Genomic DNA, 22,954 nt, shown 5'->3' on the forward strand with positions numbered 1-22,954 from the left:
GCTGATTTCCGTGGAGCATCGGAGAATGAAGGGTGACCTCTTATAGAGGATTACAAAATTATGAGGGGCATGGATAGGATAAATGGACAAAGTCTTTTCCCTGGGATCGGGGAGTCCAGAACTAGAGGGCATAGGTTTAGGGTGAGAGGGGAAAGATATAAAAGAGATCTAAGGGGCAACGTTTTCACGCAGAGGGTGGTACGTGTATGGAATGAGCTGCCAGAGAAAGTGGTGGAGACTAGTACAACTGCAACATTTAAGAGGCATTTGGATGGGTATATGAATAGGAAGGGTTTGGAGGGATATGGGCCAGGTGCTGGCAGGTGGGACTAGATCGGGTTGGCATATCTGGTCGGCATGGAAGAGTTGGACCGAAGGGTCTGTTTCCATGCTGTACATCTCTATGACTCTGTGCAAACTTCAAACACAGTCGCCATTCTCCCTGTGTCTGTGTGGGTTTCCTCCAAGTGCTCTGGTTTCCTCTCACAATCCAAAGATGTGCAGGGTAGGTTAATTGGCAATGCTAAATTGTCCATAGCGTTCAGGGATGTGTAGGTAAGGTGCATTAGTCAGGGGTAAATATAGAGTAATGGGGAATGTGTTAGGTGTGGACTTATTGGTCCAAAGGGTCTGTTTCCACAGTCGGGATTGTACAATATTGAGTTTTTTGGATCTTGCATTGTGTGGGGTAAGCGGCAGGCGAACAGAGTTAAACATCGCTCACCAGGTTAAAAAATTCACATAACTGCGGGTTATAGACCTAACAGATTTATTTGGAAGTTCTGGCTTTCAGAGGGCTGCTCTTTCACCAGCTACCTGATGAAGGGACAGCGCTCCGAAAGCTAGTGATCCTAAATAACCTCTTGGAATTATAACCTGCAGTTGTGATTTTTTCAAAATTGTCCACTGACACCGGCACCTCCACATCGTGATACATGGGTGTCATTAACTAAACTGTGGTAAACTTCGTCTTAATTTTATTTTGTTTCTATTAAGCATGACTTTTGTCACTGATGAAGGTGCCGTGCTGGGATGACTGGTAAAACTATTCGCTGTATTTTTTCGTCTAAAAGTACAGGTGACGATAAACCTCTCTTGGGGCGGGAACAAGGCGGTTCCGTTAGAGTCTCAGCAGCCTCCGGCGGGACCTCCATCCGGGCTCCCGGAGGCGCGGACAACTTCCGGGTGAGGGCAGGTCGCAGCTTCCGGCGGTTGGGTCGAGTCTGAGCAGACGACGACGAGGCTCGAGCTCCCGACATGGTAGGTGCCTACAGTCCGAGCCCCCTCACCGCCCGGGAGTCTCTCCCACCCCCTCCAGCAGCCCCTCCACCCCCCCCCCCCCGCTCTTGAAAAGCGGGTGAACGGAGGCAAGTTGAACCTTTTGATCTTCTGGGTCGAGCACGTGTTGGGCATATTCCCGGTACCCCCACCCCCGGGGTTGACGTCCTCCCTACCCCCCCCCCCCAACAGCTTTTCACCGCTGGGGTGGGAGCTTCAGATCTGTGTGTGTGGGTGGGAAGAGACTTCAGGCTGGAATCGGCTCTGGTTGAGGACAATTAAATTCGGAACCAATTCTGGGCCGAGAAAGCCCCCGCCCTCTGGCCGCTCCACCATCCCCTCCCTCCCTCCGCGTGTCGGGTGCAGTGTCACCACCGATGCCCCAGCTCTGGACAAAAGCCGCATCGCCGAAAGTTCTAGCACTCCTGAGGGTGGAGCTTCATGCTGGAAGTGTGCGCGCAGGCACAGCCTCCCCCCCCCCCCCCCGCTGTGCTCAAACTGTGAGTTAAGTTGAACCGGGCAACAACTACCTCTTTCTGGATCAGCGGTGCGGGATCTGGTTTCCAGCATCTGCAGTCATTATTTTTACCAACTACCTCTTGCATTTTCTTTTAAATCAACGACCCCAGTCTCTTACCCCCCAAGCAGGTGAGGTTGTTGAGGCATAGAATAGCAGGGCCTCGCAGTGTTTAAAAGGTGGTAAGTTGCATTGGGTATACAGCGCACAAACAAAAGCCCAACCGGTCCATGTTTGTGCTCCACTTAAATCTAAAGTTATATAAAAAAAACCGAAAGTACAGCGGATGATTTAGATTAGATTACTTACAGTGTGGATACAGGCTCTTCGGCCCAACAAGTCTCCACAAAGAGAAACCCACCCAGATCCATTCCCTTACACTTACTCCTTCACCTAACACTACAGGCAATTTACCATGGCCAGTTCACCTCAGCTGCATATCTTTGGATGCTGTCAATCAGAAACAAAAAAAACACAAGTTGCTGGAAAAGCTTAGCAGTTATGGCAGCATCTGTGCACAGAAATCAAAGTTAACGTTTTGTGTCAGGTGACCCTTTTTCAATCTAAAGTTATGTCAGGACTTTATTAAATGGTGGGTTTACAACATGTCACTCTGGCCACTGCACTGTAAGAAATATGTGATTGCACTGGACATGGTGCAGAGATAATGAAAAAGTTGTTTTCTTTGTGCCAAATTTGTAGAATCTAGAGAAAATGGATTAGTTTATAAAAGTTCACAGCCAGCAAAACCAAGATGAGTTTGAAAGAGGAGAAAGGACTTGGCTAACTTAGAGCAGAGACTGTTAATGATATTGCTGTCAGTGTTGGGCTGAAGGAAATATTGCATGAGGTTATTGACTTGCTCGCAGAGCTGGTAAGTTTGTTTGCAGATGTTTTGTCACCATACTAGGTAACATCAGTACACCTCCAGTGAAGCATTGGTGTTCTGTCCCGCTTGCTATTTGTGTGTCCTGGTTTGTTGAGGTGGGTGGAATCATACCTGGTTTTGATTTTTAGTGTTTGGTATATGGGGTCTAACTCTACATGTTTGTTTATGGAGTTCCAAGTTGAGTGCTAGGCCTTTAGGAATGTTGCATGTACAGGAGGTCAGAATTTGAATAATTGAAGTGCTCTCTGAGGGTTATGAACTTATGAATTTGGAGCTTTAGTGATTGGTCTCTGATGTCTGCTGTGTCTTTGAAGCTGATTTGATTGTGGCCTTAACTTTTATGTACTCATCTCTTACGACGTACTTGTATGGATCTTATTTTTCACTAAGATGCCACACATTCCTCTAAACTCCACTGTCAATAGGCTCAACCTATTCAACCTTTCTACCATAAAATAAGCACTTAATCCTAAGAATGAGTGGCATGAACCTTCTCTGAACTGCTGCTAATGTAGTTATGTCCTTTCTTGCATAAGGAGGCTGTTCGTGGTTGTTGAGAGAGAGAGAAAAGAATGAAATCATTAAGAAAAAAATTGAACACAAGGATATTTATGCACTTGGAGCAAACATAGGTCATGATAGATATTACAAGTTAAGGTACGGGTTACAGAGTTATGTATCAGATCAGGTTTTTCAAGTGTGGACAATGGGAAGCCACCCTGAAGAACATTTTGAGGTGATAAAAGCTGAAGTGAGAGTTTGTTGATCTGCTCCTAGGGCAAAAAGTAATTTTGTTATCTGTTTTCAGTTTTCTTATGTATTTTTACTAACTTAGTGAAATTGCTGTAGTCTTATGTCTAGAGTTGCCCAGTTACATTCCTTCGAGAACTGCAGCTTAACTTGGAAGTTCTCAAATTCTTGCACTTAAATCTGACAAGCATACACTTGATTGACATTATTCAAGCAATACAGTGGTTCAAGTACAAACAAAGGTAGTTCAACTTTTCAACAAGATAGTGCTCTGTATTTGAAAATACAAAATGCCATGGCTATGGTCATTTAGTCATTTGAAAGTTCTTCTTTTATAATTGAAATTTGCAATATTAATTTGAAGTTGAATTGTTTTGTTAGGCTTCCCTTTCATTTGCCCCTGTGAACATCTTCAAAGCTGGAGCTGATGAAGAAAAAGCTGAGACGGCACGTCTGGTAAGCAGTCCAAATAATGCTTAAATTAATAGCTTTTCAATGTTCATATTGGCATTTTGGAATAATACATCTAGCAAGACACATTTAGTGTGGGAAAAAAATTAAAAGCAAAATTGTAGCATCAGTGGGTAATGTGGTTTGCTGAAAATATTTGAAGGCGTTAAAATGAAATCATGGCTATCTTTTTCAACAATAACCTTATCAGCCCTGTCTGATTAAATGAAGGTTTGGTTTTATTTTGATTAGTATAGGTGGTTGATCTCTATGCGCTTTGAAACTTTTCAGTCCTTGTTGATATTCTGAAGCAATGGTCATTCTAAATTTTCTGTGTGTTCCACTTTATTCAGATCAGCGTGTAGTACCTTTTTATATGTTTTTATTCAGCCTCAAATGTGCATTACTTTATTGGAGTAAATAATGAGCAGTCTGTTTCATATCTTCAAAATCTCTACATAATCGCGTGTGTGTGAAACTTGAATTATTGTTCGCCCGGACCAACCAACCCAACCACCCCGTGGCCAAAATGCTTCAGGGAACACCTCTGGGACGCCCGGACCAACCAACCCAACCACCCCGTGGCTCAACACTTTAACTCTCCCTCCCACTCCACCGAAGACATGCAGGTCCTTGGACTCCTCCATCGCCAGAATTCACCTGCACCTCCACACACATCATCTATTGCATCCGCTACACCCGATGTGGCCTCCTCTATATTGGGGAGACGGGCCGCCTACTTGCAGAACGCTTCAGGGAACACCTCTGGGACGCCCGGACCAACCAACCCAACCACCCCGTGGCTCAACACTTTAACTCTCTCTCCCACTCCACCGAAGACATGCAGGTCCTTGGACTCCTCCATCGCCAGAACATAACAACACGACGGTTGGAGGAAGAGCGCCTCATCTTCCGCCTGGGAACCCTCCAACCACAAGGGATGAACTCGGATTTCTCCAGTTTCCTCATTTCCCCTCCCCCCACCTTGTTTCAGTCGATTCCCTTGAACTCAGCACCACCCTCCTAACCTGCAATCCTCTTCCTGACCTCTCCGCCCCCCCACCCCACCCCACTCCGGCCTATCACCCTCACCTTGACCTCCTTCCACCTATCACATCTCCATCGCCCCTCCCTCAAGTCCCTCCTCCCTTCCTTTTATCTTAGCCTGCCTGGCACCCTCTCCTCATTCCTGATGAAGGGCTCTGGCCCGAAACGTCGAATTTCCTGTTCCTTGGATGCTGCCTGACCTGCTGTGCTTTAACCAGCAACACATTTTCAGCTCTGATCTCCAGCATCTGCAGACCTCACTTTTTACTCGAATTATTGTTCGGGTCAATAATTGGGCAGGTGGTCTTGGGACATTTCTGTTGAGTTCATTGTACCCCACCATGATGTGTCAAGAAGAAAAAAACAACAAAGTTTCTTTTTAAGAATATTCTGCAACTTCATTTGAGTCCTAAATTTATTTGACAATCACAGCATTCTATAGTAGCATGTTGGAGAGTGATAAGATCTGGAACTGAATTGATCACTGGATTTCAGACTATGAATATTTTTCTTCAACGTTGCAAAACTATAATTATACTTTGCTTTGGACAAAATATTTTCAACATGATGTGTATGCTTTGTTTCAGTCATCTTTTATTGGGGCCATTGCAGTTGGAGATTTGGTTAAAAGTACTTTGGGTCCAAAAGGCATGGTAAGTCACAAAATTCACACTTTAAAAGTTTACACTTTTTTTTAGTGAGCTTATAGCTTACCTGAGATCGGGCTTTTTATTGTTATTTACATTTCTGTTTAATTTTATTATTGGAGATTTATAAGAGACACAATTCTTTGGTGTGTTTAGTAGTTAAGGTGTTATTTATTCTAAAACTGGATATCCCATTCAAAGGAATTAATGTTCCTGTTCCAGGACAAGATTCTACTGAGTGGTGGAAGAGATTCTTCTGTGACAGTGACCAATGATGGAGCAACAATCCTTAAAGCTATTGGTGTTGATAATCCAGCAGCTAGAATTTTGGTTGGTAAGTTATTACGGTGGCTCAGTGATTAGCACTGCTGTCTCACAGCGCCAAGGACCCAGTTCAAATCCAGCCTCAGGCAACTGTCTGTGTGGAGTTTGCACATTCTTCCGTTGTCTGCGTGGGTTTTCTCCGGGTGCTCCAGTTTCCTTCCACACTCCAAAGATGTGCAGGTTAGGTGGATTGGCCATGCTAAATTGCTCGTAATTCTGGGGATATGTAGGTTAGGTGACTTAGTCGTGGGGGTTGTAGGGATAGTGTAGGGCAGGTGATGCTCCTCAGAGTTGGTGTGGACTAATTTTGCTGAATGGCCTGCTTCCACACTGTAGGGATTCTGTGAATTTATAAGGTTATCAATTGTGCAGACAGGCTGTGAATAAGCCTTGAAATTTGTTGTTGGAGTCCAGAGTAGAATTGTAAAGGACCTTTTTAAAAAAAAAACTGTATTTGGCCTGTTGGCCTTCAACTTAATTTGCCTCTGTGTAGAACTGTGAATGAGGCTGTTGAAGATTTCTTTGGCTTAGGCTTTATGCTGTTGCTTTCTAATGTACCAATGTACATATATGTCAATTGACTGGATGAACTTTTGCAGGGGATTCTCCCAAAAGGTACAAGATAATTTAGAGAGCATGGCAATTAGCCCCCGTAGAAACAGGCAAATAAGATAATTGCTGAAGGCAACACTGGTGTGCTGTGTTCAAATTTACATAAGTTAATTTGAAATAACTTTCTCTTTAGTTATTTAATGTGCACCTTTTTGTATTGGAGCTTGGCTGATCAGTAATTTTGGCAAAAAAAAATGGGTTCTGTAGGGAAGGAAAAGCAATTATTATTGTGGCTGAAAAACACTCTTGGCTGGAGAGTTTCTAATGGAGATGGTTTGCTAATTGAGTGATTTTTTTACACAGAGCTGTCCAAGGTACAAGATGAAGAAGTTGGAGATGGCACTACATCTGTGACAGTGTTGGCAGCTGAACTCTTGAGAGTAAGTGAAATGTTTTTTTTTCTAATTGCAAGAAGTTGTCATCAGAATACTTCAATGCAATTAACAGTTGTAAAAATATAGAACTCGCCTGCTTGTTAAATTAGTAATTGGTTGTAAATTGAGTTAGGGAAATTAATTTTGGATTAATGAAAATCAGATAATTGAACAGAGTAAAGTACAGAAACATTGAGTAGATAATTGGATATTTCAAATTTTGAGTTGCTATATTTTCCAAATTGCAAGCCGAGTGTTTTGTTTTGCATGGAAGTATGAAATTTAAATTTATTGAATAATAATGGGAAACACTTTGCAATTGGTACTTTTTGCAAGGTTTTACATATGGTAGGAAAATAAGATGGATAGGAAGGACCTATGCTCTCCATAAACCACATTTAGAGACTCCAGTAAGAAGCAGTAAAGGATACCTAATATATGGTGTGTATATATAGATAATGTTTTCTCCAAGACATTGGAGGAGAGTGGGAGGTCTGACATTGGTAGTTGGGAAGCATGGCGGATTTAGAATGCATTTTTGTGGAGAACAATGTGGCATACCAGTTCTGGGAGAAATAGATGTTGCCATTTTAAAGATGAGGAATTGCTATGAGGGACTGGGATAGCAGGGCATCGGTGGAGCAAAGTAATTAGGGATTTCATGGATTTTTAAATGATTTTGGATGTGATTGTGCTGTATCTGCAAAGGATGGAAAGATCAGAAGGAAAGTTGAAACTGCCAAAATGAAGTGTAATGTTCAATTGACAGTAATTGAAGTGCAGGTGGCCTTGAAGCACCAATTTCTTTGGTTAATGTGACTTTCAAGATGTGGGAGATCTGGGGACATGGTTAGAAATAAAAGAAAATAACTCTGAGTTCCTGCTGTCAGCAATTTTAATATTCATGAACTTGACTAAGAGGTGGAAGTGACTACGCGAATGTAACAGTCAAGGCTGCTGGGGAGTATGAAGTTAAGACATAGTGGAGTTTTACGGTATCACTATGGCTTGATGATGGTGCTGTGAACCTGCTTTCGAATATCAAGCAGGATAATATCTAATGCAGTGTAAAGGAAATATTGCGTTGTCTGAGGTATCATTTTTCTGATGGATTTCTTTCAGTTCAGTTGGTTATAAAAGATTGAAGAACTGAGTGTTTGTGTGCCTGAGCTGACATTTGTTCAGAGATTAGTATAATTATGCTAACGGTAATCTGTATCATTAATTTTAGGGCTCACTTTCTAATTTGGGTCTGAAGCAGCTTGAGTGCTGCTTATACTGGTTTATTGAGAAACAGTTTTCAATAAAAATGTCACTGGGCTGAAAAAAAAGTTAGAATTGAAGTTTTAATTGATACAGGTAGAATCTTGGACTTGAGTGGATGTACCCAAAATACAAGTTGTTCTGCTATAATGCGCATTTCATTGATTCAAATTTGCTATCACATGATTGACAAATTGGGGATATTGTTTCTGTAGTGTGAACATTTTGAAGTGGGTCTTGGTTAGAACGCAATTCCGGCTCCATTAGTTGAAATGGTTCTGCTATTACATGATTTTCTTATAATATGGGATTGCACGAAAACGGAACTACCACATTATGGCAGAACCAACTGTATTCAATTTCAGTAGAGTAAGAAGGCATTTAAGAAATGTCAACTAATGTAATGGAAGTGAAATTGCATTTGGCATATAATTTTCTTTCAAGTAAGTATCCTTAATGTGAATTTTCCTGTTAATTTATTCTTAATGGTGATAGTGACTGAGTACATTTACTTTTGCCAACAAAAAGGAAAGTTAGAAAGCCTTGGACTGTGCTTCTACAAACGCAATTTTCTATATGTCACGAAAGAGTGTACAAGATGATGCTGTCAGAATATTTCTCATTATTCACATTGCCCCCACATTGTATCTTGTCATCAAATTTGGAAATTTGATTTAAGAGTGAATCATTGCTGCAGTGCTAATCTGATTAGTGCACCGGAATAATAATGTGATTAGGTCAAATTAATTAACAGATAAAACTCAAAATTCTATATGTTTGAGCATCTGCTCTTATCCTTTTTTATATTTTAAAAAGTTCTGTACAATCATCATTTGCTTCCAAATAAATAATCCAATCAGTTGTTGAATTGAGAATGTTATGATCATATGCTTGGTTAGTTGTCAGTAAAAATTGATATTAAACTATATTCATTGTTAGAGTCACTATTGATTGTGCAGCTATTTCTTATCCCTTAGGAAGCAGAATTACTTATTGCTAAAAAGCTTCATCCTCAGACAATCATTTCTGGCTGGAGGAAAGCAACCCAAGCAGCAAGAGATGCTTTGAAAAAAGCTGCAGTGGACCACGGGTGAGATTTTTGTACTTTTTAAATATGTTTTCAAAGAAGATCCCTTTCCTTTCATACTTCTTATTAAAGTGCACAATATTTGCTGTTGATTCAAGTTATTGCTAAATGTTGCAAGCAAAACATCTAATGTTATCCCTTTGACAAATTTTCAGTTCTAAAATTTTGGAATTCCATTGATTGCTGCTTAAATCTTTACAGACCAGATACAAAATAATTTATTTTTAAAATGCTTAGTGTAAAATTAAATAATCTGCACCCAAATTTTCAGTGTTGAACTACATACATGATTTAGATGTATAGTGATGCCTGAAGAAATCTCAGCTGGTTCAGATTTTCTACATTTTTTTTAAAAAGTTTTTTAAACCACCAGTCAATAATACTAATTTATAGTCTGTGGTGCTGTTTGCCAGTCAAATGTAAAGGGAAAACAGTAGCACCCTTATAATTGTATTTTGAGAAAATGTATCATTATTTACTCTCTTGTCCTATTATTCGAGTTTTGTAATGTGCAAACTTAAGTCCAATGTATCAGTAATTCTAATTTTCAAATTAGCACATTGTTAGTTCGCAATTACTATTGTTCTTATTGGGGTGGGGTGAGTGTTACTTGTCCTACTCAAGCTTTTGTATTTTGTGCTCAGAAAGTTGAGAATTACCAACTATCCTAAATATTTACCATTTACTTGTTGGATCACTTGATCTTAAATCATTTGGGCTTTTTATATCAATTTGCATAATTATGTCATTAAAAGAATTGAAATGAGGTTGCTGAAATAAATTGTTATTATTGTTTTCTTAACTTTTATAATATTTCTGTGACTACATTTTATTAGGGATGATGAAGCTAAATTTTATGAAGACTTGATGAATATTGCAAGAACCACACTCTCTTCAAAGCTACTTACTCATTATAAAGATCACTTTTCTAGTCTGGCTGTGGACGCTGTGGTCAGACTGAAAGGTTCTGGTAATCTTGAAGCTATTCACGTGATAAAGAAACTTGGAGGGAGCTTAGTTGATTCCTACCTGGATGAAGGTAATTTAGCTCATAATCCATTAGAAAAGGTTACAATCTAGATACATGTCTAGAAAGTAGAATTTGGGTGATGAATTTGAAAAAAAAAAGGTACATTGATATTTGAAACATTTGTTGCTGTAATCCAGATGAAATTCACTTTGAAAAAATAATTCACTGTAAATCATAGATTATATGATATTCTTGGGTGCATTTTGTGGATTTTCACAAAATTGTTTCTTGTCTTTCTTTACCTTACCTTCCAGGATTTCTTGTTTCGAGTTTGAAATCTGTCTGGAATGGCTTAAAAGCACTCTGTAGCATATAATATATTTTCAGTATTCTACAGTTGAATATTTATTGCTATGTTACACAAATGAGGGAACTGATTTGCACAGTTATTTTCTTAAATCTATGACACAAGTCGTAATCAGTATAAACCTTTTCATTGTGCTCACTGATAATTGATGGAATACACTTTGTCACCTTGCTGTAAATTAAATGGTAATAGTGTTGTACTGAGAGAGTAGTTACAGATAATTCTAAAAATACCATTATTTAGATTTCTTCAAGGTTGTGTCAAATTTTTTTCATTACTATGTACAATTATTCGCAGGTTTTCTTTTGGATAAGAAAATTGGAGTTAACCAACCCAAGAAAATTGAAAATGCAAAAATTCTGATAGCAAATACTAGTATGGATACCGATAAAATTAAGGTGTGTAAGAATTCCTTGGATGTTCAATTCTGTTATCCGTAAGAAACTTTACTCGTCTTTGTTATGTGCAATGATTAGAATTCTATTATTAAGTTTGATCGTGTTTATCTTTTGACAGATATTTGGTTCCCGAGTGCGGGTGGATTCTACTGCAAAGGTTGCAGAAATTGAACTGGCTGAAAAAGAGAAAATGAAAGAAAAGGTGGATCGCATCCTCAAACATGGAATTAATTGTTTTATCAATAGGTAGAACTGACATTTTTAATTTAAGAGCATTGTTATTTTCAAAAGTTTTTATTTAGTTCATTGCAAGTATATGAATACCCTTCCATTTGTGTTTCAGACAGCTTATTTATAATTACCCTGAACAGTTGTTTGGTGCTGCAGGTGTTATGGCTATTGAACATGCTGACTTTTCTGGAATAGAGCGACTTGCACTTGTAACTGGTAAGTGAAATAAGTAATTCTCAAGATATGTTTGCCTGTAGTTAAATAGTGAGCAGTATTAGAACCATTTGTTTAAAAAATTGGTACCTACTTTGTTCATTATTGCTTAACTTACTTTCATAGAACAATACAGCACAGAACAGGCCCTTCGGCCCACGACGTTGTGCTGAACATTTGTCCTAGCTTAAGCACCTATCCATGTACCTATCCAATTGCCGCTTAAAGGCCACCAATGATTCTGTCTCTGCCACCCCCTTAGGCATCGCATTCCATGCCCCCACCACTCTCTGGGTAAAGAACCTACCCCTGACATCCCCCCGCTTCACCTTAAATTTATGTCCCCTTGTAACACACTGTTGTACTGGGGAAAAAGTCTCTGACTGTCTGCTCTGTCTATTCTCCTGATCATCTTATAAACCTTTACCAAGTCACCGTTCCAATGAGAAACGGCCTACCACTGTCGACCTATTCTCCATTCCAGGCAACATCCTGGTAAATCTCCGCTGCACCCTCTCCAAAGCTTCCACATCTTTCCTAAAGTGAGGCAACCAGAACTGCACACAGTACTCCAAATGTGGCCTTATCAAGGTCCTGTACAGCTGCAACATCACCTCACGACTCTTGAATTCAATACCTCTGCTAATGAACCATAGGCCTTCTTACAAGCTCTATCCACCTGAGTGGCAACTTTCAAAGAGCTATGAACATAGACCCCAAGATCCCTCTGCTCCTCCACCTTACTAAGAACCCTACCATTAACCCTGTATTCCACATTCTTATTTGTCCTTCCAAAATGGGCAATCTCACACTTGACAGGGTTGAACTCCATCTGCCACTCCTCAGCCCAGCTCTGCATCATATCTAAGTCCCTTTGCAGCCGACAATAGCCCTCCTTACTATCCAATCTTTGTATCGTCTGCAAATTTACTGACTCACCCTTCAACTCCCTCTTCCAAGTCATTTATAAAAATTACAAACAGCAGAGGACCCATAACTGATCCCTGCGGAACTCCACTTGTAACTGGGCTCCAGGCTGAATATTCACCATCTACCACCACTCTCTGACTTTGACCGGTTAGCCAGTTCTCTATCCAACTGGTCAAATTTCTCACTATCCAATGCCTCCTGACTTTCCGTATAAGCCTACCATGGGGAACCTTATCAAATGCCTTACTAAAATTCATGTATACTACATCCACTACTCTACCCTCATCCACATGCTTGGTCACCTCCTCAAAAACTTCAATAAGACTTGTAAGGCAAGACCTACCCCTCACAAATCCGTGCTGGCTGTCCCTCATCAAGCAGTGTCTTTCCAGGTACTCCTAAATCCTATCCCTCAGTACCCTTTCCATTACTTTGCCTACCACCGAAGTAAGACTTAACTGGCCTGTAATTCCCGGGGTTATCCCTATTCCCTTTTTTGAACAGGGGCACAAGATTCGCCACTCTCCAGTCCCCTGGCACCACCCCCGTTGACAGTGAAGACGAAAAGATCATTGCCAACGGCTCTGCAATTTCCTCTCTTGCTTCCCACATAATCCTAGGATATATCCTGCCAGGCCCGGGGGACTTGTCTATCGTCAAGTTTTTAAAAATGCCCAACACATCTTCTTTCCTAACAAGTATCTCCTCTAGCTTACCAGTCCATTTCATACTCTCCTCTTCAACAATACGGTCGACTTCTCATTTGTAAATACTGAAGAAAAGTACTCATTCAAGACCTCTTCTATCTCTTCCAACTCAATACACAGTCTCCCACTACTGTCCTTGATCGGACCTAACCTTGTTCTCATCACTCTCATGTTTCTCACATACGCATAAAAGGCCTTGGGGTTATCCTTGATCCTACCCGCCAAAGATATTTCATGCCCTCACTTAGCCCTTAGTATTTTATTTTTTTCAGGCATTCTCAATTTTTTTTAAACCTTAAACTGTCATTTTAAAATAGAAAATTAAGTACAAATAACGTGGCACTTTATATTATTTTGTCGTGTCACAAATTCATTGCCAAATACATAAAATCTTGCAGTTTGTGTATTAGATTAGTTTATATACAAATGTAGAATGTTGCGGTACAGAAGGTCCATTGTCAATACCAGTGATTTTGTAGAGGTATCCAGTTAGTTCCACTCTTCTGTTCTTAGCCTAAAGCACTATAATTTTGTTTTCATTCAAATGCAAGAATCCTCCCATCTCCTCTGATTCTTTGCCAAGATTCTTTAATACTGTCTCTTCTGACCTCCTTTCATTGGAAATGTGTTTTTGTTACTCTTCAAATTTGTGAATGGTTTTAGCACGTTTACATTTAAATTTCTCTATTTTAAGGAAAATATCCGCAGTTTCTCTAACCTCTCCACATAACTGAGGTTTATCATTCCCAGTACCATTCTGGTGAATCCTTTCTACATTCTCCCTAAGATTTTTGACCTACAGAGTTGATCACAGTTATTCAACTGAGGCCTCAGTCATGTTGTATAAAGGCTTTGCATGCTTTTGTATTGTATCCATTTATCAATCAAGTCAATTTGTTTTTGTTTAAAATAGTAACCTATCATACCACCTTCAAACATTTGTATTTTACCCCATTGAAAATTGAGCCAATCAATTCTCCAAAAGTCTGTTACTATCTTCATTGTTCACCACAGTTATGAGTTGTATATCATCTGCAAGTTTTGAAAAAGTCTATTTACCATGCCAATATATAATGTTTAAATACATAAATGTATTTTCTTTTAAATCAGTGCTCATAGATCCAAGTGCTGAATGTGACCTTCCTCTCTGAAACTATGTTCTATCCCTTTGCTAATTTTGTATCCATGCTGCTATTGTCCCTTTATGCCTATGACATTGAGTTTTAGCAAGCCAATTGTGATACTTCATACATGTGGATCTTCAAGGGAATTGTCAGTTGTTAACCACGTACCTTCATTCATCTTCTCAAAGCAAAACAACACTCCTTAACACCCTACCATTAACTGTATAAGCCCTGCCCCGTGACCCTTCTTCTTCACCCCTTTGTTAACAACAAAAAACTAATCATTTTTCCAGCCTCCTTGATTTTCAAAGCAGACTCTTTTTAGACTCAATGTTAGCTGTGTTCTCAGATTTTGTCAGACCTGATTTTCTGCAACACTTTGCTTGTATTTGTTATCAAGTCACAAAGCTACTGTCAGGCAGACTACAGAGCAAGTTGCATGACTGCATTCATTTACCTTCAATTTGAAGATACAGTTCCAAAATAACATTATTCTGAAACTTATATGGTTAATGTTCCTGAATACCTCTGCACCAATTTTCAGCTCTAGTTCTCCCCATTTGAGCCAGGCCTATTACTGTCACCATATTATCTCTTGTGGCAAATTGCACCCGCAGCACTCAGCCACACTGTCTATATTACATGCAGTCCAAATCGCCTTAGATCATTGAAATTTGCCCGCTGTTCTCTTCTATTCCTGACATGTTCTTTAACTCTTGGGCTATTTGTTTTTCCTGGTTCTCTATGCACCTTTTTATTTTCTCTTGAATTTCATCTTTGTGTCCATCCTTTGAAAGATTAGCTTAAAATATCCCCCATAGCACAGGTTAATCTTTCCACAGCACTATCAATTTCAGCTCTGTTGGTATATAGCATTTGCTCACCATATACAGTTTCTTCCTATCCCAGATCACCTGCAAATGATTTGAGTAATAAGTTTAAGAATTAAGCAACTGATCATTGAGAAGTTTGATTAAATCTTTGAATCTGCCATGTCTTTAGTAATGTTACAGGTAGGACAATAATATAGAACCTGACAGATGTGCTATGTGACAGACACCCTTTTGTACGTTTTGCATCATAGGGCTCTTTTGAATAAGCATTTACAGGGCTATAAATATTAAATGTTTGCATTGCATTTTTGGGGAGTGTAGAAATTTTTTTTTGCAATTTTGTGTGTTGGATGTGACCATTAACTAGTGGTTTTACTATGCTGCATTAAACAGATAAACTGAAACTGGTTGTTGGGTTAAAAGGAGTGTGGTTTTAATGTGTAACTGATAATATGTGTGTCATAACTTGCTCCAGTTCTGTTATTCACTAGCAATTTCTGCAGTGTAGCATTCCATTGTAACATTACAATTTCATATTGCTTAACTTTGGAATGTTTGCCTTTATTGGTCAGTGCGTTGAATATAGGAGTTGGGAGGTCATGTGGCTGCACAAGACATTGTTCAGTTAGGTTTGAAATGCTGTGTACAATTCTCGATTCCCTGCTGTAGAAAGAATGTTGTGAACCTTGAAAAAGTTTCGAAAAGATTTAGAAGACTGTTCCCAGGGTTGGAAGAGTTTGAGCTAGAGGGAGAGGGTGAATAGGCTTGGACTATTTTCCTTGGGGCATCCGAGGCTGACAAGTGACCATTTCGAGGTTGATAAAATCATGAGGGGCATGGATAAGGTAAACAGACAAGGTCTTTTCTCCAGGGTGGAGAAGGGCATAGGTTTAAGGTGAGGGGGAGAAAGATTTAAGGGGAAACTTTTTTACGTTGAAGGTGGTGTGTGTCTGGAACAAGCTGCCAGAGGATTTGGTGTAGCCTGGGACAATTGCAACATCTAAAAGGCATCTGGATGGTTATCTCAATAGAAAGGGTTTAGAAAGATATAGGCCAAATGCTGACAAGTTGGACTAGATTAATTTAGGATATCTGGTTGACGTGAATGACTTGGACCTAAGGGCTTGTTTCTGTGCTGTATACCTCTATGATCAGCAAGGCGGCCTTTGTGTGGGGCCACAGAAAATGGGGGCGATACTAAATTAATATTTTGCATCAGTATTTACTGTGGAAAAGGATATGGAAGATATAGACTGTAGGGAAATAGATGGTGACATCTTGCAAAATGTCCAGATTACAGAGGAGGAACTGCTGGATGTCTTGAAACGGTTAAAGGTGGATAAATCCCCAGTACCTGATCAGGTGTACCCAAGAACTCTGTGGGAAGCTAGAGAAGTGATTGCTGGGCCTCTTGCTGAGATATTTGTATCATCGATAGTCACAGGTGAGGTGGCGGAGACTGGAGGTTGGCAAACATGGTGCCACTGTTTAAGGGTGGTAAAGACAAGCCAGGGAACTATAGACCGGTGAGCCTGATCGGTGGTGGGCAAGTTGTTGGAGGGAATCCTGAGGGACAGGATGTACATGTATTTGGAGAGGCAAGGACTGATTAGGGATGGTCAATATGGCTTTGTGCGTGGGAAATCATGTCTCAAACTTGATTGAGTTTTTTTGAAGAAGTAACAAAGAAGATTGATGAGGGCAGAGCAGTAGATGTGATCTATATGGACTTCAGTAAGGCATTCAACAAGGTTCCCCACGGGAGACTGATTAACATGGTTAGATCTCATGGAATACAGGGAGAACTAGCTACAGAACTGGTTCAAAGGTAGAAGACAGAGGGTGGTGGTGGAGGGTTGTTTTTCAGAGGGGAGGCCTGTGACCAGTGGAGTGCCACAAGGATCGGTGCTGGACTCTCTATTTTTTGTCATTTACGTAAATGATTTGGATGCGAGCATAAGAGATACAGTTAGTAAGTTTGCAGATGACACCAAAATTGGAGGTGTAGTGGACAGCAAAGAGGGTTTCCTCAGATTACAACAGGATCTGGACCAGATGGGCCAGTGGGCTGACAAGTGGCAGATAGAGTTTAATTCCGATAAATGCGAGGTGCTGCATTTTGGGAAAGCAAATCTTAGCAGGACTTATACACTTGATGCTAAGTTCCTAGGGAGTGTTGCTGAACAAAGAGACCTTGGAGTGCAGGTTTATAGCTCCTTGAAAGTGGAGTCGCAGGTAGATAGGATAGTGAAGAAGGCGTTTGGTATGCTGTCCTTTATTGGTCAGAGTATTGAGTACAGGAGTTGGGAGATAAAGTTGCGGGATGCTGGTTAGGCCATTGTTGGAATATTGCGTGCAATTCTGGTCTCCTTCCCTCAGAGCTTGGGAGCCTCTTGTGAAGCGCTTCTGTGATCTTTCTTCCAGTATTTGTAGTGGTTTGAATCTGCCGCTTCCGGTTGTCAGTTCCAGCTGTCCGTTGCAGTGGCCGATATATTGGGTCCAGGTTGATCAATAAGCACTGAGGATGTCACCTAGACAGGGGACGAAACGTTTGCAACACAAATTCCCAGCTCAGCGAACAGAACCACCACAATGAGCTACAAATCTTTTCACAAACTTTGAAGAGGTTTACAAAATTATGAGGGGCTTGGATAGGATAAATAGACAAAGTCTTTTCCCTGGGGTCGGGGAATCCAGAACGAGAGGACATAGGTTTAGGGTGAGAGTGGAAAGATATAAAAGAGACCTAAGGGGCTACTTTTTCATGCAGAGGGTGATACTTGTATGGAATGAGCTGCCAGAGGAAGTGATGGAGGCTAGTACAATCACAACATTTAAGAGGCATTTGGATGGGTATATGAATAGGAAGGGTTTGGAGGGATATGGGCCGGGCGCTGGCAGGTGGGGCTCAAGTGGGTTGGGATATCTGGTTGGCATGGACGAGTTGGACCAAAGGGTCTGTTTCCGTGCTGTACATCTCTATGACTCCAGTTTCAAGATTTTTCAAACATGAAGTGATTGTAATATTGAGAACGTAAATTTTATTTAGGAATTTGATATGCACTTATTGAAATAACTGATTTTAGGTGGTGAAATTGCTTCAACATTTGACCATCCTGAATTGGTTAAACTGGGACATTGTAAACTCATTGAAGAGGTCATGGTTGGTGAGGATAAGCTAGTTCGTTTCTCTGGAGTGGAGCTTGGTAAGTAACTGTTCATGTTACTAAGAAACTCAATAGCTCAAGAATAAGAACAACACTTTTTGCCAAGAATTCTGAAAGAAAAAAGTTAAATTTTATAATGCCTATTGATTATAATATTTGTGTAGCTCACTTGCTATGTCTTTCCACTCACTCTGTAAAGGTGAAGCATGTACCATTGTTCTTCGAGGAGCAACTCAGCAGATTCTAGATGAGGCTGAACGATCTTTGCATGATGCCCTCTGTGTACTTGCTCAGACAGTGAAAGAAACTAGAACTGTTTATGGTGGAGGTATGTTTTTTTAAAACCTTTTTTGAGGGTTTGCTAATTACTCCAATGTCTAAATTGGCCCTAAAGCAGCAACTGTGATTTGCCACTCTACTCTGTAGTGCTTTATATAGATCTGTTACAACCCTGCAATCTCTCTTATTAATTTGAAAAGTGTACTTGATTAACTTCTGTAACAAAACCTGCTTCCCTCACATCACTGGCTGCAGATCTGTTTTCATGCGTTCATGGGATGCATGTGTTACTGAACAGTCCAGCAAGTAATACCCAAGAAGGAAGTTCAAAGTGAATCATATTTTGGATCTGGAGTCACACAGGCCAGCACAAAAGGATGTCAGATTTCCTTCTCTAAATGACATTAGTGAACTGGAGGAGCTTTTACAGCACTCAGCACTAATTATATGGACATTGTTAGGCCAACTTAATTACAGGTTTTTTTAAAATTGAATTCAGATTTCACCGTCTGCCAGAATGGGTGTCAACTCTATTTTGCCAGACATTAACCTGGGGTTTTGGGCTACTAGCCCAATTACATTACCACTCTTATCACCTTTTCCAAATGGTCACTGAAGGCTTGACTATTCCCTTAGACATTTGGCAGGCCTCCATTCCTCTACTGTGGTAAACATTCATTCCATCAAAATCTCCACATCTCCCATATCTTATTCCAGGTCAACTCTTGATTGCTTATCAAATTTGTCTTGATCTTGAACACTTAAGTGTCAACTTTCTTAGCAAGCCTTTGTTTTGGTCAACATTTTACCTCAAATAGTTTGTTGTGTATGCCAGTGCATTTCAAAAGTAATCCATTAATTGTGAAGTATTTTGGGATTTCCGTGGATGTAAAATTTATCAAAAGTTTTAAACAACTTTTGTTCATTGTAATTCAATTTAATTATTTGTTGATATGGGCACCTACCTACAGAACATTGGCAGTGATATTGCAGGTACTGTGACTGCATTGATGCAGCCATACATCTAAAGTGGAATTGTTTTTAAAGTCAGTAATACAAAATTGCAAGAGTTCTTTGGCCCGTTGTGTCTGTGCCGGTCATTAAGCACATACCTACTTTGGTTCCATTATCCATCACCTGGCACATAGCCTTGTCTCCTATAGTGTTTCAAGTGTTCAGTGTTCTGGAAATACTCCATGCTCTGGATGGGGGACATGATACCTCAAATCCCTTCTAACCTTCCTATCCCTTTAAATTTGTTCGGATTGCATGTACAGCAGCAACTGGAGCAAGCAAGGGGCGATGAATGTACAATTATAAAGTCAACAGGTTTGCTTACATTCATGTGCCAGTGCAGTGATAGGAGAAAGTGATATAAGTTTTTTTCTGCTTAGCTTTATTCTAACCATACATTTGGGTTGATGGTCAGTTCTAAATTAATGGAAAACTTAAATTGAATGCAAAGTTGGTGTTGCAACTTGCCAGGATGGCAATTTTCGTGTATAGAAGATGCCACAGCAAAAAGGTGTGAGCCAGTATCAAGGTGGTTGTGTGTTTAACATCAAGACAAAGCTGGTTTCCAATTGATATTGTTTAGGATAATTTAATGGCAAACAGCCATGATGGAACTGATCATTCTTGGCGTGTATTACATCTGATTCTTCAAGTTTGTATCAAATCAGAAGCATTCTGAGGAGGAATGGTGCTCGCTTGTTTGTTATAATGCAATTATTGTCCCAAATCTTCTGTTGCATAGCACAATGATTTAGTTTTCATAATTCCTAATCTTTCCCAGGCTGTTCAGAGATGTTAATGGCACAAGCTGTGTCTGAACTTGCTGTCAGAACACCAGGCAAAGAAGCTGTAGCAATGGAGTCATTCGCTAAAGCACTAGCAATGGTAAGTTTCATTACAGGGTTGCGTTTTGCATTCTCCTTCCTACTCTTTCAACTTGCCACCTTCACTGCTCACTTTTAATTACCAGATTTAATCTGTGCACATAACTATATAAAAAATAATTTTGTAAGTGATAGTTATCTAGTTTTGTCTTTTACTGTTTGTTTAAGCTTTGATTAATGTTTAATCGTATCTTTTACTAAAATATGTTATGGGTACTTCTGGGGATTACTCAGAATTACTAATACTTTCAGCAGTTAATCATAGTAGCAGTCATCCATTTTGGTTACTTGACAGCCTAATGCAAATTTCTAAAGCTAACAAATTTTCCAGAATCATTTGTTTGTAAGTTATGTTGTATGAAAGAGTTTGCTGATGCAGAAATGAGGTTTACAGCATTTGATTTCTCAAATCCATACTAAAGATTTTCCTGCATTTGCTGTTATACAACACAAGAACAGAAAAGGCCTTTTCGTAATGTGTAGCAGCTCCATTCCGTCCATATTATATACCCATGTTTGATTCATATGGCTGAAATTTTAATACAGCAATTCAAACTGGAATTCCACCTTCTTTCATAGTTTGTGTATCTACTCTAAGCACATATAAATTAACAAAAACACTTAACATCTCTATGCGTAACATTAAGTTCCAATTATAGTTTCTAGTTAAGATCCAAGGAACAGGAAATTTGATGTTTCGAGCAAAAGCCCTTCATCAGGAATGGCCGAAACGTCGAATTTCCTGTTCCTTGGATGCTACCTGACCTGCGCTTTTCCAGCAACACATTTTCAGCTCTGATCTCCAGCATCTGCAGACCTCACTTTTTACTAGTTTCTACATAAACCTAGAATGCATCTATCAATGAAAATTAATTGCAGGGAAGCTATTCTACGCATCATTGAGTAATTGTGATCAAATTTTTAACTTCTCTATGATAAATAAATGATTTCAAATTATAGCACTATTCACTATGCATGTTGTTTCCAGTTGATATGCTAGTTAGCATTCAAAACTAGCTGTTATACTTGAAAAGCATCTCATCACTTGCTGTTAGCACATTCCTGTCAAGCTGAATGGTCTTGAATGTAATGCTAGACCATGCTTTGGTAGAAACTGCACAGCCTCTTGTTGGATTTTAATTATTTATCCACAATGATCATAAATCCTGCAAATTGTGTGAAAGAAACAAATCTATTCCTAATCTTTGCACTGTTTTAAAAAAAAATTAAATTGCAACAATTAACTTATGATGCATTTATTTTCTTTCTCCACAGCTTCCTACCATCATAGCTGATAATGCTGGGTATGATAGTGCAGATTTAGTGGCTCAGTTACGAGCTGCTCATAGTGAAGGGCAAACAACATATGGATTGGGTAAGAAACCCAGCAGAGCACTTTGGTTGAAATAATGCATTTTAAATGAGTCCAGGGTATTATTTAGTTATTTTCTACGTTAAGTTAAACTCTGCAATTTCTATTTTTAGACATGACAAATGGCACCATTGGAGACATGGCAGCAATGGGTATTACAGAGAGCTTCCAAGTGAAGAGACAAGTTCTGTTGAGTGCGGCAGAGGCAGCTGAAATGATCCTTCGAGTGGATGATATTATTAAGGCAGCTCCAAGGTAAAACTTTTTTCATGCCAGACATTGACTCAAAATAATTAAATACAATGTTTAGATGAAAATAATGCCTGTGTACACATGATTTGATCTTAAAAAAAAAAGGAACACTTCATAAGTAGGACTTAATTTTTTGTGTTCCTCTATGGCCACTAAAGGTTCCATGTGCTCTAATCTGTAAAGTTCAGTTTGTCAATAAAAAATCCTATATGTTGTTTACATGTTTGCTCGCTTTCTGTATCTATGCTATATAGTAACATTACTAACCGAATCTACTTCAATGTAATGACTATTAGTAATGCAGACTATCTCCCTTTCAGGAAACGTGTACCTGATCAACATCCTTGCTAAGTTATGAACATGAATAAGGAGAACATTTGGACTCATGTCGGCAGTGAACACGAGACATCATCCAGTAGAACTAAAATAGAAGATTTGTATTTATAAAGTTTCAATACGTTTAAGTAAATGCCTTGGTTCCATTTGACTCATCTTTCCTTTACTCTTCTAGCTGAGGCTGTATTCAGAGTGTCATACATTAAAGTTTTGTCATCGCAAGTTCTAATGCTTTTCTATTTCAAATTTTGAAGCATCTTTATATTTTCCTGCAAGAGTAACAAACCCTTGTCACAGTTCATTTGGATAGTGTGCTGAAAATCAAACCCCATTTTTCACAGATTTGTCACAACTGTGAAAATTTATTTAACTCATGAATCATTTAATTTTACCTGACTCCAATTCAGGTTAAAATAAAATGCAGACCAGGTTTTTAATCATTAACACAAATCATTATGTAATCAAATAGTTTCTAATCAATAGGAAAAAGAATAGCTAGCATAGAGCTCAAACTATCCCTTTTAAAAATTGCCATATGCAGTCATACAGATACAAAGAGCCATGGACAAGGATAAAGGGTGGGAAAAGATAAATGTTAGAGAGAAGTAGTTCAATACTGCTGATCCAGACCACACAAGT

At 39.5% G+C, this 22,954-nt stretch overlaps 1 protein-coding gene across 1 annotated transcript; it reads left to right on the forward strand.

Annotated features, from left to right (window-relative positions):
- Positions 1-1,187: 1,187 nt before the first annotated feature.
- Positions 1,188-22,537, forward strand: cct2 (chaperonin containing TCP1, subunit 2 (beta)). Its single transcript, XM_060839282.1, has 16 exons — positions 1,188-1,260; positions 3,816-3,890; positions 5,519-5,584; positions 5,801-5,912; positions 6,818-6,894; positions 9,129-9,241; positions 10,075-10,277; positions 10,873-10,973; positions 11,092-11,219; positions 11,317-11,420; positions 18,098-18,217; positions 18,378-18,506; positions 20,253-20,356; positions 21,631-21,730; positions 21,841-21,982; positions 22,300-22,537. The coding sequence occupies exons 1-16, from the start codon at positions 1,258-1,260 to the stop codon at positions 22,328-22,330; spliced, it is 1,608 nt and encodes a 535-aa protein (XP_060695265.1). The 5' UTR covers positions 1,188-1,257; the 3' UTR covers positions 22,331-22,537.
- Positions 22,538-22,954: the final 417 nt, after the last annotated feature.

Source organism: Hemiscyllium ocellatum, chromosome 19 (genome assembly GCF_020745735.1).
Source record: "Hemiscyllium ocellatum isolate sHemOce1 chromosome 19, sHemOce1.pat.X.cur, whole genome shotgun sequence".
Lineage (NCBI taxonomy): Eukaryota > Metazoa > Chordata > Chondrichthyes > Orectolobiformes > Hemiscylliidae > Hemiscyllium > Hemiscyllium ocellatum.

Bases quoted from the DNA above. Each gene is read 5' to 3' on its own strand.
- cct2 (XM_060839282.1), top strand. The intron at 5,585-5,800 runs GTAAGTCACAAA...TTCCTGTTCCAG, and splicing joins CTTTGGGTCCAAAAGGCATG to GACAAGATTCTACTGAGTGG. The intron at 11,421-18,097 runs GTAAGTGAAATA...AACTGATTTTAG, and splicing joins GCGACTTGCACTTGTAACTG to GTGGTGAAATTGCTTCAACA.